We start from the raw sequence: 16762 nt of genomic DNA on the forward strand, positions 1-16762 counted from the left end.
GTAAGAATAAAAACTGTACCAGACTTTTGTAGAAATGTTTTCTGCTTGAATGTTAAAACTTCGTTTTATTAAACCAAAATATTTTATCCTATTTAATTGTGCATTTTATGTACATAAAAGTATTGTACCATCTTCTCTGCAATGATCACTTGTTTTTTTTCACTAAGTTAAGGAAGAGTGGATCCTCAAGAAGGTGGTAGAAATGTTTGGCTTCCTTTTCTTGTTTTCAGATTTTTACAGCTGTGTTTCTCAACCTAAGCAACTTTAAGACATGTGGACTTCAACTCCCAGAATTTCCCAGCAAGCATGCTGGCTGGGGAATTCTGGGAGTTGAAGCCGCTGAGGTTGAGAAACACTGTTTTAGAGCACTGAAAACAGAACGATAGTGAATCTTCATATTAGATATAATAACAAAGGAAAGGAAAGCAGAGTCGGTGTTAGTAATTGCGTGGGATCGTTTTGAATAAGAAAGCAATTAAATCGAAGGCCCAGCCGAAGAGAATTTTGCACTGTTAAGAATAGCACCTGCGGATCCTACGCGCCCTCTCGCGGCACAGGAAGTTCAGAGAAAGGGAAACAAACGGGGGTGGGAGGAATTCCCCAAGTTGCCGTGGCGACGGAAACAAAGAAGAACGCCGGGGACGATCCGGATCGCCCGCTTTTCCACAACTGCAAGCTGCGGCGTGAGCTAGGGGAAGCAGGGTCATCCTCGCGCAGCATGGGCGAACCACAGTCAGGTGGGGAAAGGGAAGACCGCATGAGCTGCCCTCGTCTTTCCGGGCGGGACCTGCCCTCTATTGTGCGTTGCAATTATGGCAGCCCGCAGAGAGGTTCAGCTAAGCACAGAATGGATTTCGGCGGGAGGAGAAAACAAAGGCATGATGTCTGACTTGGTTTGAGAGAAAGGGGCTTGAAGGGAAAACTACCATCACGATCGTGCGCTTTGCCTCTACCTGGAAGGGGCTAAATAGGTCACTCAGCTGGCAGAGACCGTTGTCGGGGCGGGAGGGAATCGTGTAACGTTTTCTTCTTTGTTTTAAGAAGTAAGAGAAACAATTGCACTGCAAGGGAGCAGTTTGCACAGCTGGATGGATTTTATGGAGACTTCATCCACCTTTTGCTCTACCGTTTGAGCGAAAATGTCATTTCTCAGTGTTTACAAATTGGGAACGAAAGAAATGCAACAAATTAAGCAGTTGATGTGTTTAACGCTGAACTTAAAAAATTACCTAACTTTCTGAAAATCCTTCAGTAGTTTGCTTATCAATCCATGCAATGCTCAGTTATTTATATATTACTCTTACTGAACTTAGGAGGGCCAGGAAGACTGCTAATGCTTCTGGGCAACAAGCCCTTGTTCTCTGAAATCTAGAGACAACACCTAGTCTTTTTATCTCTTTTGTCTTATTTATACCCATGTATTTTTTTTAATTGTTGCAACAGCTAGAATTCACATTTCACATGGAACTGCCTTTGTCACTTGCCACCAACTTGTATAACTAAATAAAATAGTCCCCCGCCCCCATGGGGCATTTGTTATCCAGAAAATCCTTTAGAAAATGAGTTTATTGGACCTCACATTTCAAAAACAATACTGGAGGAGAGATTTGTGGTGGCCAAAAATCAGGAGACTGGTAGCACCTTTTCTGACTTAACAAATTTTATTAAAAGGCGTAAGGTTTGTGTGCTACAGCTCACTGCAGAATTATTAAAGGAATAAAAACAGTAAAAACCAGAAGAAAAATACATCATTCATAGAACAAAACCACCATCCCAGCATTATGTGGGATACTTGAAAGTTTAAGGTGATCCTAATTCCTAGAATCCCAGAATATGTTATTGTTGTTGTTGTTACTCAATGATCAGTCAGTGTGACGAACAGAAATACAATCATAATAGACAGCACAACAAATAAATTACGTTATCAAACTAGTAACCATGCCAGAAAAATTGTACAAAGGGCACAGAGACAGGGACAGAGGGCTATGGCACTTCTCATGGCCATACATACATGAATCCATAGGGGATAATATGCCTTTTCTTGCATTGTACAGTATGTCCTGTTTACAGTGCTGTATAAGGGAGTCGTGTTAGTCTTTGGAGCGCAAAACCAAAAGGCTTTTTGGTGCCTTAAAAACAAATGATAATCTTAGTTATGATAGCTTATGCAAGAATGTATTTCTTGGCATTCAAGATGCTACAAGAGTCTTGGATGTTTAATGTAAGAAGACCTGGTTGGGCCCTTTGGTCCTCCAAACCCAGAAGTTTCCATGCTGGCCAAGTTCTAAAGTGTGCAATGCCATAAGAAACTGTATAGTTAAGCAAAGCCACATTTTGAGCCCTGTTAGCACGTAGTAGGGATTTTCATCGCTAGGCCTGCAGTTCCTGGTTGCCATTTTGGCAACATTACACACAGGTAGAAAAGGGGTGGAGATTGCATTGTGACACTCCATGTGCCACCTTGCTGATTTAATCCCCCCCCAAACATTACAGAACTACTTACAATATATAATTAACCATGGAATGTGGACATAGGTTTCAGATCAATCTGTCCTTTTTTGCTTCTCTTGCAGCTACTTCCTATGGGTTTAATTCAAGTGAAAGGTAAGATAAAATCATCAAGCCCTCACCTCCGAGTAGCTATACAAATTCAGGAATTCCAGGGTGATATCCAAAGTCAGACATTCAGGCTTCAGTTTACAAAACAGGACATTCCTCTCCTTTTCTGATCTCCCCAATATTTGCTTCAGAGGGTTTATGGAGCTAAGTTTGAGGATATGTAGGGATTCCAAAGAGGACAAAAAAATCATGTTCCCTCTTCTTATGGCCCAAGCCACTCTATTGGTGTGAGAAACTGTGAAGGTGAAAGGTCCCCTGTGCAAACACCAAGTTGTGTCTGACCCTTTGGGGGGACACTGCTTTTGCAACGTTTTCTTGGCAGACTATAGAGCAGGGTGGTTTGCCATTGCCTTCCCCAGTCGTCACCTTCCCCAGCAAGCTGGGTGCTCATTTTACCAACCTCGGAAGGATGGAAGGCCGAGTCGACCTGAGCCGGCTACCCGAGAGAGAATCCAGCTTCCACTGGGATCGAACTCAGGTCGTGGAGAGAGTTTCAGCTGCAATGCTGCTCCCTACCACTCTGCACCACATGAGGCTTGTGAGAAACTAACAATGCATTTATTTATCTTCTTGGGTAGACAGTGGGCTTTCCAGTATGTATGATTTCCATTAACGGTCAGAATTAGTCAATCACTTGCAATTGTTTTTCAGTATCTGACCTGCAGATTATTTAATTTCTATGAAAAGAAATTAAAAATGAGAAAACTAATAAAATACAATGACACCAGTAAAGATATACCAGTAAAGATATACCCTAATATATAACGGCATTTATATGGGTTAAGGAGGTTGGTGATGACTCCACAATCTTTTTTTCGTCAACAAAATGCTCATAGAAGTCAGTCAATGTTAACTGAGCATAACAGCCATTGTAGCAGAAACAGAACTGGAGAGAGTTGCTGACAGTCCTTCTCCATCATTGTCAGCTTATCCATATTTTCCTCTCCTTTAGCTAGTTTATGCATGTGGGACAGGGAGATAGCACAGGAGAGTCAGAGACAAAGAAAAACTATCAATTTCAATATTAGCTTTTAATCGGGATACAACAGCCATATAATCTGTATAAGGAAGGATTCACAGTATCAGTCAAAGCAAAGGGAATGTCAGAATTAGGACCCAGTACCTGTTTGACATAAATTTGGACTTAACTTTAATTGCATAGGTGATCTCTTTGCAATTAAATTGCTGCACGTAAGAAAACCAGAAGAGCTTTCTCAGGTTTAGACATTGGTCAATCTAATTCAGTCTTTTGGTCTTTTGAGAAGCCAGCTAGACGCTATTGGGAAACTGAAGCCTGTTAACTTTGGTTTTCTTCTTCTAAAGACCAGATGTCACTGACAACAGCATACTTTTATTTGCAACAAACAAAGTTTGGCCTAACCGCCACTCTACTATAATGCTCAATATAGTATCTGGAGGCCAACAAGATGGCCAAGAATTTGTCCCAAACAACTGATACTTAGAACTGTATTCCTTTAAACATGAAAGTTTTACCAGGCTATCATAACTGAGGGCTGTTAATAAACCCGTGTGGTATGACTGCCTAACCATTTAAAAAGTCAATCAAGTTAATGGTCATTTTCTTACCTTATGAAGTAACTTACTAGAAATAAGTTGCAGGATCCAGAAGTTTCATCGAAATGATGAAACATGCATAGTGTCATCACAAGTCAAATCCTGTTCTTCATATGTATTTGTACACTATCGCAACATGCATGCAAAAGAGGGAAGCTTACTTTGTGATGTCACAATGCACATTTCATCATTTGCCTCCTGTGGCCTCCTGTGGATGCCCGTGTTAAAAATTTCAGCAAATCCAATAGGGTCCCCAGATACTTCCCACCCAATTATTGTGAAAGAATATTACTGTAATGGAAGGGAATTCTCTGCTTATGAAGCCCTACTATGTCTTCCATCCTTCCTCCTGGTTTTCAGGAAGGCCTTTACAATATAGTTATTCTATCAGGCCTTGAAGACTGGAATGTTGTGATTCTGTTCCCGTTGGTACTGGAAGGTTTTTTTTTTTGATCCTTAGTTATATAGATGATTCCTTGTGGTGCTATATGTACTGTAGGTTGTATGATATTCTTGATGTGTTTATTGTATTATTTTAAATCCAATTTTTGGAGGTTGGGTGTAGGCAATTCAGAATCATTCACAATTGCAGCAGCCTGTAAGTCCAGGAACAGGAAGGAAGGAAGGAAGGAAGGAAGGAGGGAGGGAAATGGCCTTCTATTAGCCACTGAGTTTCAGCTTAGAGGCTTACCCAGGCCAAGGGTTAAGCCCCTGATTGGGCTACTGCCCTTGTAAACATGGCTGTGAAGAGTAGTACAGTTTCCCGGCTTATGCAGTTTTTTTTTTTTTCATTTATTTTTGATAGGTCTATCAATCTGGAAGATCTCCCCTCTTTCTCTCTCTTTTTTTAAATCAAGGAGATTCATGGTCCAATGCAAAAATCTTGTAAGAGGGCAGCATAAACTTAATAAATGAATTTTACTTTTTTTCCTGGCTGTTGTACATAGAGGCATTTTAGAGAGTGGACTTGCACTTTGGGGGTGAGAGATAGTTGCATTTTTGGTTTCTGCCTTTTTTCACATTTTGTACAGCAACTCTTGGTTGTTTTTCCCATTGGGAAGTGATGCTGGGTGGGAGGGAAAAGAGCAAGAGGGAACCCACCAGGGGCTGCTCTGAAACTGTTCCATATTAATATTTGTAAGACTGCCTAACCTTGTTGCTGGAGTGCAATAACACTCATCCCTGGGAGAAGTGCACTGATGTCAATAAACTTGGCTGCTGACTACAGGATGGAAAGTGGGTGTCCAAATGTGCCCTAAAAGTGAGCAACAAATCCAATTCCTTCATGCACTGGAGTGTCCCACATTGTTCCCTGTATTTGATATACAGCCAGGAGCTGCAAGCTTGGCTAGGCCTGATATAAATGCTTCTGACACAACAGCACACCTTTGTGCTGTTATGCCAACAGAGAGACACCCTTAGCAACTAACCATCACTTGCCCTAACTTACTGCCTACGCAACTAATGGCTGAAAAAGGAAGATCTTTCTCTTTCATGATTTCTATCACTGGCTGGGAGAGAGATTCTTCCTCCTCCCATGGTAGTTATTCTCAAGCTCCTCTCTGTTAAGAAAACATTATGAACTTGAGGGTGGTGTTTGGCTTGCAAAAAATGCTTGTCCTTGAACATGTCTCAGCCTGAACTGAAGGCCTACCACCCCAATGCATTAGTGCCTCTCAATGAAGCTTTTGCCTAGAAGCAAGTTTTATACATGATATAATAATTTTGGAGATTAAATGTAATTAGCTAAATGTATTACCTGGGTTTTTGCATCTATTAACCTGCAGTAATAAAACATAATCTCCTTGTCACTTCTCTCTCAGTGTTCCCAGGGCAGATCAGTAGTAATGGAAGTTAAAGATCTGGAGGAATGTAGCTGTGGCATTTACACTTGAGATAATTAGATGCAATGCATGGTTGGAAGTTACTCAGTGAAATTGGGAAGGTTTGTCAAGCTGTAAAATTGTACAGAATTAACTTTCCCTGCACAGGAATTTTCCCCAACAGCGTGTAATGTTTTAAAATTCACATTTTCCAGGTTACAAGAGCTTGCAAAACCAAAGCCAACAAAAGATGTATGGAATTTTCATCGGTGAGCTGAATATCAAGATAGAGCCTTTATAGTGTGTTCTAGGTGAGATAGTTAGAACATTTGACATTTTCCCGTGACTGAAATGGCTGTCATGGGGTCTTGCCTATTCACAGGGTAGGTGTGGCCTAGAGAGAAAGCTCTCATTTATCTGCAGGCAAACCAGTAAGGCTGCTCCTTGTCATGCTTCTGGCTCCCCAGGTTACTCCTTACCACCCCAATTTACTTCTGTCTTTTTTCAGAGCACTCTTGCAAAGAAAGCATTGGGCTTTGTCATTCACTATTACCATTTTCTAAAAGTGGTGTTAGAGTCTATATCTGTGTTTTTCAACCTTGGCAACTTCAAGATGTGTGGACTCCAACTCCCAGAATTCCCTAGCTAGCAAACATGCTGGCTGGGGAATTCTAAGAGTTGAAGTCCACACATCTTAAGGTTGCCAAGGTTGAAAACCACTGGTCTATATGGAGTTCAGATTGCATTTGAGACTGAGGCTTGATTTTGCAGCATGCTCACACTCTTATTTCATTTTAATTAAAAGAATATAAAATAAGGATACAGAAACATGGAGTAGAGAGCTTGGTGGGCATCAGAATAACATATGTGAGCCCCTGGGTGACTGGGGTTACCAGCTTGCCTATCCCTACTTTAGTGGGTACAGTACAGAGCAATTCAGATGCTTTATTCAGTTGTCTCACTTGCTCCCTGCTGAATAATCTATTCAGCTATAAAAGGCTATTTCCACTAGTAATATTGAGCACCAGTAGCAAACAAGCTGGTAGCTACTTCTCCTGGCAAGCTACCATCTTAGTGCAAAGAGTAAGACTCATCAATCTTTCTGCTAAGATGCCTGTTTCAAGACCCCTGCCATCTTGCAATGGCCTCTTATTAGTATAAACAAAGAAAAATAAAATTAGGGTTTCAGTATATTAAAATTTAATTTAGTGAAGCTCCTTATTAGTACATCTTCAAGATCAGTTCAGATCGGTTATTCCAGCGTAAACACAGCAAGAATTGTTTAGTTTATTAGTATGTGGAGATGAATCATACAGTGCTATTGGCAGTTGTTGCTCTTCCTGTGGTCCCTTTCATTTTGCATGATTGCAATGTCATTGACAGGTCTGCTTTTGTGAAGTGTGGGCAGAATTTAACAACTCCCAATTTATGAGAAAGTCTGTTGCTGCTCTAGCCTTTATTGCAGTGTTTTTCAACCTTGACAGCTTTAAAATGTGTGGACTTCAACTCCCAGAATTCCCCAGCCAATCTTGTTTTGTGGGGAATTTTGCTTTGAGGCCAGAATTTTGTTTCTGCCTTAAAATAATATTTTTGGTCTGTTTACATTTTGCTAATACTTGTATGGTGAGGGGGTTACATAACATTTATGAATGAGTGTACATTAATTGTGAGCTGTGTTAGTGAATTTACAACTCACAACAAACTAACCTCATCTTTATACATATCTTTGCCATATTCTCTGCCCAAATAGTTTTAATTTACAGGTAGTTTAAAGAGGAATAGTTACAACAGCATGTAAGTAAAAACACAATCTAAGGATATATATTTTTAATATTGAGGGAGGTAGTTGTAGGTGTCAGGCATAGATCTTATACTCCATAATAAATATAGTATTAAATTACTGCTTATTATTTGTATGTTATCAGAGTATATGGTTGTGTACTCATTTTGACTGGCATTTGCATTTTGAATTCATAATAGCAAGTTAGTCGGGGGAAATCAAGAGACAATATGGCCCCTCTCCTCAAGGACTTTGCTGAGACGGCCAAGCTCAAGAGTCCTGGCTCTAGCAAGACCAAAGGAAAAAGCTGGTAACCAGCAGAGGTTTGTTTTTATGTCTGTCTCTCTTTGTTTCTCTTTCTGTCTTGATTTCCCTCCTTCCACGCCACTTAGGTAAATGCTTTAGTCACATTTCCTAAATAGTAACTAATTAGAAGTAGAAGCAGATGCCGAAAGAACCAAGCAAGAGACTGACTCTCGTCACCCTTTAAACGGATATGCTCCTCCAATTCGTTGACTTAAATCTAGAAAGAGCTTTATGGCAAGAACTAAAACCCTAGAGGGGCCCAAGGAACAGAATCGAATAAGTAAATGGAGGAATGAGCTCACCGATTTAAGAATTCTACCGAAGGAAGAAATGGCCGCAGGAAGCACTCTCCATATACAGTTTGGAGGACAATGGTACCAAAGGGTAAGACGAATTTATTTAAGTGGGGGTTGCTGGCTGGTGGCAATATATTATGTTAATGAGGAGAAATCCGAGATCCAGCGCATCTGATGGTGTGCTGATTATTGCCGGAGCCTTGTACTGTCAATGACCTACAGCAGGCTAATGACACAGTTGTGGCAGTGGCTAAATTGTAGCAGAGCAAAGTTTGATCTGGACATTAAAATAGATAGATAGATAGATAGATAGATAGATAGATAGATAGATAGATAGATAGATAGATAGATAGATAGATAGATAGAAACTGCTTATAGTATATAGCAAATTCCTTTTGAAACCAAGGAAATGTTATCTTTGGTTCAATAAGGACCAAGGCAAGTTCCTGAAATGCAGCCTTTGAGATGGAATGGAGACTGCACAAAAGCCAAATATTTAAGAATTGTGATCTTGCATTCCATGTCCCTGTGTAGCAGAACACAAGGTGGCTGCTACTTTTCTTAGCTGATCTCTTTCGGTTCTACCTCCTCCTGCCCATTGGGGCAATCAGTGGATCAAAAACCACTGTGCAGTTATTCCATTTTTCTCTCCTTAATGGAGTTCTTTGGTGTGTAGAAAAGGGGGGGGGAAGAGTTGGAAGAAACAGTGGAAAAACTGTACTATTAACAAATGGAAGACAACATTATCTAGATCAGCCATTCTCAACTTTTTGACCCTGGAGGAACCCTTGAAATATTTTTCAGGCCTTGGGGAACCCCGGCACATTCAGGCTCAAATATAGGCCGAAAGTTACAAAATGATTACATTTTTTTCATGTGTAGGCCTCCATATATGCACTAACAGTGTTCTTAAACTAAAAATAAAGAATGAAACTTACCTCTTTAATGTGAAGTTGCCCAAATTTGAAATAATTTTTAAAATAAATCCTGATCTCCCAGGGAACCCCTAGTGACCTCTCGTGGAACCCTGGTGGAGGAACCCTGCTCTAGGTACTCCTAAGATTCTATGAGAGATGGAGAACTTCTGTGGAACCACTGCAAGATCTAAACATGACATGCAGTAGCCAGGGAAGGAAGCCAGCAGGAAAGGACCAGGTAGAAGAGGGCACTAGGGAATCCAGTGTTTAGATGCCAGACAGAAGAGATTGTTTGAAATAGCTCTTTAGGGTCACAGGAACACCATATCAGTTTGTAGATTGGGGGATTTAATAGATTGGGGGATATAATACAAAATCCCACATACAAAGGGAATACTTTCCTGCTTCCTAGAGAAAAGTGTCATACTCCCTGATCAAACGTTCCCAGAACATCTTATCGGACTCGCATCCATCTTGGTCAACCCGTGTCAGCCCGTTTCAGCCTGTGAGTCTACTAGTGGGAGGGGGAGCCAGATGGAGTGGGAAACATTTCGTTTGGGCTGTCTTCAGCACCAAGGTCACCACCGTTACAACCATCTGCTGACACAAGAAGGAAGGGGTGCATACCTAGGAGGGCAGTGGGGGGGGAATTGAATCACGTAGTGCTTTTACTTCTAGAATGCATGCGACTTTTCCATTCGCAACTTTTTCCATGTATTGAAACGCTTCGCCCCATTAAAATAGATTTCTAAGCGAAAGCTTATGAGTTGTGATTATTGGGAAGTCGAGCGTGCCAGATCATCACAAAAAGGTTCTTGGCTAAAAGGTCTTGGTAGAAGGATACAGCTGTTAATTAAACAAAGTTACAACTACTAGGTGACTATTTTTTGTTAGGAACTCAGAATGATTAGTTAATGTTTCATCGTCTTTCATCACTGTCTTATTCTTTATTCTTATCATGAGAAGGGCTTGAATAGGGGTAATCAAATAATAAGCTATATCAACCAGCTAGCATAACAAAACTCACTGTTAGTTCAATATACTAAGTTGGATACAGAAGGAGGTACTTCTCAATGAACAGATGTCCCTCCATATAGGACATGGCAATTAGCATGCTGCTTTTTTGCCTGCCCAGTGCTGCATCCTGAGCATGATACTTAAATTGAAGTCAGAAGGACTGGCTGGTTATTTAGAAGAGAACTTGGGCAGCAGGAGCCACACCAACTGGTTAACAGATCGCCCAAATATGAACCTGATCCAACTTAGTGAGGGCCTGACACAGTGCAGTCACCACTGCAGAGCTCCATGGCAATCAAAGAGTGATCTATCCATGCCAAACCTGAAATCTGGGTGAGCAGATTTCTGAAAGAACTCCCTCTTCCTCCCCCGCCCCACCCAGGTTTCAATAAATAGGCCAGGTTTAGTGCTGAACTCGCACTGATTTCAGTGAATGAGCAGTTTAAGCATGAAGTAACCACTCCCCTACTGAAATAATTAGGACTAAAACATCCTTTGGTGTCCACTGTTGTGCATTTGTTTTGTTACGGACATTGGAGGTGTCGGTAGCTTTGCTTACTGTTGCTTCCATTCAATAAATATTGTGTTTGGCCCTAAGCAGATGCTCCTGACATTGCTTTTGTGCTCAAATCAGCATCTATTTTTTCAGGCTACATCAGCACTACTAATTTAAAGGGCAAACCTATCTGAAGTTGGTCGTCACATTCTTTAGGGAAAGACTTACAATATCACTCACCAGTCTAGATATTGCTAAAAAGATTACGATTATCACGTGGCTTTATTTATTTATTTATATTTCAAATTTCTGTCACTGCCCATCTCCCCCCAAAGGGGGACTCTGGGCGGTTTACAACAAAATAAAGAAATTAAAACCATAAAACATAATTTACAATACAGACTATCATTATAAATAGATAAATATAAGATCCATTGTGGCGAAAAGCTCTCATTCAATGGGGAGGGCTCTACAGCACCAGCCACCCCCAGGAAGAGCTGTTGCCCTTCCCATCCCAGGCGAGGCGGCAGAGCCAGGTTTTCAAATTCTTCCGGAAGGCCAGGAGCGAAGGTGCCTGCCTCACCTCCAGGGGCAGAATATTCCAAAGGGCGGGCACCACTGCAGAGAAGGCTCACCTCCTGGACCCCGCTAGATAGAATTCCCTTGCTGACGGGGTCCGTAGCATGCCCTCTCTGCATGACTGGGTGGGACGGGACGAGGTAATGGGGGTGAGACGGTCCCTCAGGTAACCTGGCCCCATGCCATGTAGGGCTTTAAAGGTGATAACCCACACCTTGAATTGGGCCCGGAAGCAGACCAGCACCCAGTGCAGCTCGTGCAGGAGTGGTGTCTCATGTGCACAATAACTACCCACATGGCCACATTCTGGACCAGTTGAAGCTTCTGGAAGCTCTTCAAGGGTAGCCCCATGTAGAGAGCATTGCAGTAGTCTATATGGGAGATGACCAGGGCATGAGTGACTGTTCGGAGGGCCTCTCGCTCCAGGAAAGGGTGTAGCTGGCGCACAACACAAAGTTGTGCAAAGGCCCTTCTGGCCACGACTGCCACCTGCTCTTTGAGCAGGAGTTGCGAGTCCAGGAGGACCCCCAGGTTCCGCACTGGGTCTGAATGGGGCAGTGCCACCCCATCCAGAACTAAAGATGACAACTTCCTTCAACCCACAGCCACTCCATCTTACCAGGGTTCAGCTGAAGCCTGTTGTTCCCCATCCAGGCCCCCACAGCCCCCAGGCACTTGGAGAGGGCAGACACCGCATCACTTACCTCATTATTGCTATAGTTTCAGCTGCCAAGTGCAAAAAGTTGGGAAATATTAGTTTTGATTAAAGATAATGAATTTGTTCAATATGTAATACAGTTTTGGAAAATTGACAGGCAGCAGGGAGGATAAATGAAAAGGGTGTAGGCTAGTTTCGGACCATAACAATAAAGTTTATTATGGTTAACAAAAAGGGTGTAGCATTTATGTTGATTGCCAGTGCCAGCAAGACTGATTCATCAAATAAGCATCTGTTTATTCTGGAATGGCCGGATGTTTTAATTTGAATTCCGGGTCTGACGCTGAATGCTTTTGAGTATCAATACATGTAGCAACAATGGAACAATTCCTGAAAGATTTAAACACAGCTCTGTGAAACAAACAAACAAACAAACGAAGTCTTGGACTTTCTTCTAAATCTCCTATTTACATTAGGGGGCAGAATTATGAAATATAAGTGTATGTATGTATATAACATATATATGTATATGGGACGCGGTGGCGCTGCGGGTTAAACCGCTGAGCTGCCGATCGGAAGGTCGGCAGTTCGAAACCGCGCAGCGGGGTGAGCTCCCGTTGCTAGTCCCAGCTCCTGCTCACCTAGCAGTTCGAAAACATGCAAATGTGAGTAGATCAATAGGTACCGCTTCGGCGGGAAGGTAACAGCGTTCCGTGTCGTCATGCTGGCCACATGACCCAGAAAATGTCTACGGACAACGCCGGCTCTAAGGCTTAGAAACAGAGATGAGCACCGCCCCCTAGAGTCGGACACGACTGGACTTTACGTCAAGGGAAACCTTTACCTTTACCTATGTATATAACATGGGACGTGGTGGCGCTGCGTGTTCAACTGCTGAGCTGCTGAGCTTGCCGATCGGAAGGTCGGTGGTTCGAATCCGCGTGACGGGGTGAGCTCCCGTTGCTAGTCCCAGCTCCTGCCAACCTAGCAGTTCGAAAACATGCAAATGTGAGTAGATTAATAGGTACTGCTTCGGCGGGCAGGTAACGGCGTTCCGTGTAGTCATGCCGGCCACATGACCACGGAAGTGTCTACGGACAAATGCTGGCTCTTCGGCTTTGAAATGGAGATGAGCACCGCCCCCTAGAGTCGGACACGACTGGACTTAATGTCAAGGGAAACCTTTACCTTTACCTATGTATATAACACTAACTATATGCATGGCAAGGTGCTTGCCACAATTCTGAAGAATGGCATAAAAATGTACCCGTCATTAATAAGCCCAAATTCAGGTTCTTCAGGATGTTTGAGTAAAAGATGAAACATTAAAAGTAGTACACCTGTAATTAAAGTGCAGCATGGGTAGGTTGGTGAAAAGCATTTTATTTAAAAAAAATTTATTTTCATTTAGGAAAAGAAATTATCGATTCTTTTTAATCCATCCTAAAGGGGTATAGAAGGCTAGACTAATCGCTCTTTTCAGCTAATGAATCACAGCAGAGTAGCTTTCCCCAAGCCGGAGTCCTACAGATGGCAATAGGACCATTGTGACCTTGAATGATTGAAGTTGCACTCTGAAGTGCCTGGAAGGCCCCGTGTTGAAGAAGACAACAGTAGAGCCAAGAAGAACATAAAATGGCATTTCTACTTTGGACTTGCAGTTTCTGTTACTGTCTCACCCGTCCTTGTGGTTTTTCCAAAGGTCCCTGTTCTTGTACAGCTGTGGTCAAATGTCGGAGATTTGGCAACGTTCTTCAGCAGTGTATTCTGTAATGCCAACAAAGCGATTGCTGAAACTAGCAGAACCTAGGCCAATTTCAGCAACTTTTCTGAAACAAAGGTGAGGCCGTAACACTAAGGAGCTTTTTCTAATTGCTGTATTCCGCTTCGATTTTCAATATAGAATTCAGGCAAGAAAGACTTTGAAAAGTGGGCTGATATTCTAACATAGGATCAATTCAGCTCTCCATATTCCTGAGGTCTGGTCTTAGTAGCAGTTCCAATCTTTTAAAAAAGGTATAATCCAACAAATTCCTGCCCAATTCATCTTTTTAGTATAGTTAGTAAAGAATACACTAAATATCTTATTGACTGACTGAATGATTACAAGGGTTTGGCTAAGCAGCAAGCTGAATCTATACTGGGACAGTCTACATCTGACTTGTTTAATTTCACTTTGTGAACTTTACGTTCTTTAAAACTCTTTACTTATGCAAATATTTATTGCTGTTACTCTCTGTACTGTCTTCACTTGGTATGCTTATTCTTTGACAGCTGGTCAATGACTGTAAATAAAGCTAAATTAAACATTTCATCAGGTGTTAGAAATCTGCAGAATTTCTGCATTTTCTTGCAGAATTGCATGGCAACACAAGACACTAATAATTGGCTTCTGAAAATACCGTGTGGGAGATTCCAGGTATATGATTCCTTAATATGCAGAGTGCAGCCAGTTTTCCAGCCGGGCAAAGTTTGAATGGAAAGAAGCTATGTAATTAGTTGTAAATGTTGTGCTACAGTAGTGTTTCTCACATTACTATCTGTATGTGAGTGGGTCTGTGAAGATGGTGATAATGGAAGAACCAAGGATGATTTTTTTTGAAAAATTCTTTAACATTCTGAATTAACATAATTCAGGAGAAAAAAAATCTATTAGGTGACATGAATGGATACGTGGGAATGAAAGAATAGAGTAAAAATTACTGAGAGCCCAAAACTGAATGTGAATGGTGATTTAGATTTGGTGACCTACTTAGAAAAGGATCTGCTTGTTTAGAATACGTGGTTTAAGCATAACTCTATCCATACATTTGGTAAATAAACAGAAAAAATATGTTACTGATTTGATTATTTATGATGAAAGATTGAAAGAACCTGCAAAGGTTACAAGCGTTTGGGAGATTCTAAATGTGGAACAGATTACTATTTGGGAGTGTCAGGAGTTGATCTTGAGGAAAAATCATGTGGAAGAAAAGAAAAAAGTGGTGAAAGAAACTGGAGTAAATAGCACATAAAGAGAATGCAAGGCTTACATGAAAACATATTTTGATATAGACTAGACAACCTGTGATCTGTTGGGTCATCATCTCAGAGATATTTCCTTACCAGATTCCTCAATGCCTTCAACAATGGAAAGGTTCATAAAAATTCAGGGAGATATTCAGAGATGTATCTGCCTTGAAAATAGCCCATGTCATTCATACTGACCTGTATAGCACAGTCAAACATCAGGAGCTGATCACAAGAAATGTTTTATGGCATTTTGTGTTATATCATAAAATGTTTTATGATAATTGTTATGTCATAAAATGTTTTATAAAGTTTGCCAAATTTCTATTCCATGGGAGTCATGGGTCCCGGATGTTGGACACATTCTGTAAGTTAGCCCATTTGAGGTACCTTGGTTCAAAAATTGTTGCCCTACAATGTATTGTTTTGCCCAGTTAAAGGTTACACACAGACAAACAGGAGAGTTTTAGTAGTATATACATTAATTTCCAAAGAGGGAGAATGGAAAGTTGATGGAAGGAAAGAGGATATGGAGCAGTGGTGTGTTGGTAAATGTTTAGGAACTGGTTCTGCTGGCTCTACTGCTGCCGCCACACTGTGCCATTGGCTGTGGAAGAGGCGATTGGTGCTCTAGGCATGGTGGCTCAGCAACTGGCTTGCAAATTTAACAATCAGGTCCCATGAGCCAGTATGAGCCGGGTCCAGCACACCACTGATACGAAATTACATTACAAACTACCATGGAAGCATGTGGAATTACACTAATGTAGAAATGTGAAAAAGGACATTTTTGCAAAATTATGAAGTGAAAGAGGCTGGGGATGAGAAAAGAAAATAATATAAGAGAATGATTGCTGTAAAAAATAAGGATGAGAAAAAGTTATTGTATAATGTATGCAGAGGAGAAAAAAGCTAACTGCAAAGAATGTGGTCAAAACAGAACCCAAGAAAAGGTTAAGATGAAAAATGCAATGAAAATGCAGTCATTTTGATAGAATTTTTTTAAAAAATATTTGGAAGTGGGTGAAAAGGGCTAAACAAAGAACCTTGAAATTAAACTAAAGATAAAAGTGATGATTTGAGATGAAACTGAAGTGAAGGAATGTTGGAAGTAGAATTTTGGAGATACACATGGGAATGATAGTGATATGTTGAATGGAATTGCAACAAATGCTTTCAATGCTAGTATTCAAGAAAAAAAATGATATGCAATTTAAATAAATACACCATGAGAATATTGACAAATGTTAAGTCTAACTGTGAGGACAGTACCAGGTATTTTGGCACATTTTAGCCACATTTTACCGCAAGCATGCTCATGCTCTTCTGTGCAAGCTTCGAATCTTGACAAGTTGCCATGTAAGCCAACATGCTCTTGGCTACATCGCACCATCAAGAAGGGATCTGCAGCCTCTGACATTGTCTTTACACGTTCAATAAAGAGATACATTCAAGGACCGTTTGAAAACTGGGTAAATTATTGTCAGACAAAACTTAACTTCCCAGGCATGTGGTCTAAAATAGTTACAGCATCTATGTCATGCACTTTAATTTAAAATACTTGAGAATGAGATAAATAGGAAATAATCCCAACAAAAACAGTTTTACATGCTGAAGAGAAGAAAGTGCGTTCATGTTAACAGAATGCCAGAGAGATATTTGATAAAGTCTTGGAAAATATTGTGAA

General features: G+C 41.0%; 1 protein-coding gene across 2 annotated transcripts in view; it reads left to right on the top strand.

Moving 5' to 3' along the window:
* The first annotated feature begins 632 nt into the window (after window positions 1–632).
* Window positions 633–16762, top strand: part of SPMAP2L (sperm microtubule associated protein 2 like) — a 33938-nt gene continuing 17808 nt past the window's right edge. The window contains exons 1-5 of one of the 2 annotated variants that reach the window (XM_063294751.1): window positions 633–737; window positions 2574–2604; window positions 6233–6286; window positions 7998–8120; window positions 13769–13906. In XM_063294751.1, coding sequence (XP_063150821.1) covers window positions 719–737; window positions 2574–2604; window positions 6233–6286; window positions 7998–8120; window positions 13769–13906 — 365 coding nt within the window. In that variant the 5' untranslated portion in view covers window positions 633–718. Of the gene's footprint in view, window positions 738–2518; window positions 2605–6232; window positions 6287–7997; window positions 8121–13768; window positions 13907–16762 lie in introns of those variants that run through there. The other variant, XM_063294750.1, reaches the window with a different exon arrangement.

The sequence above is a fragment of the Candoia aspera genome, chromosome 2 (assembly GCF_035149785.1).
Source record: "Candoia aspera isolate rCanAsp1 chromosome 2, rCanAsp1.hap2, whole genome shotgun sequence".
Taxonomy (NCBI): Eukaryota; Metazoa; Chordata; class Lepidosauria; order Squamata; family Boidae; genus Candoia; species Candoia aspera.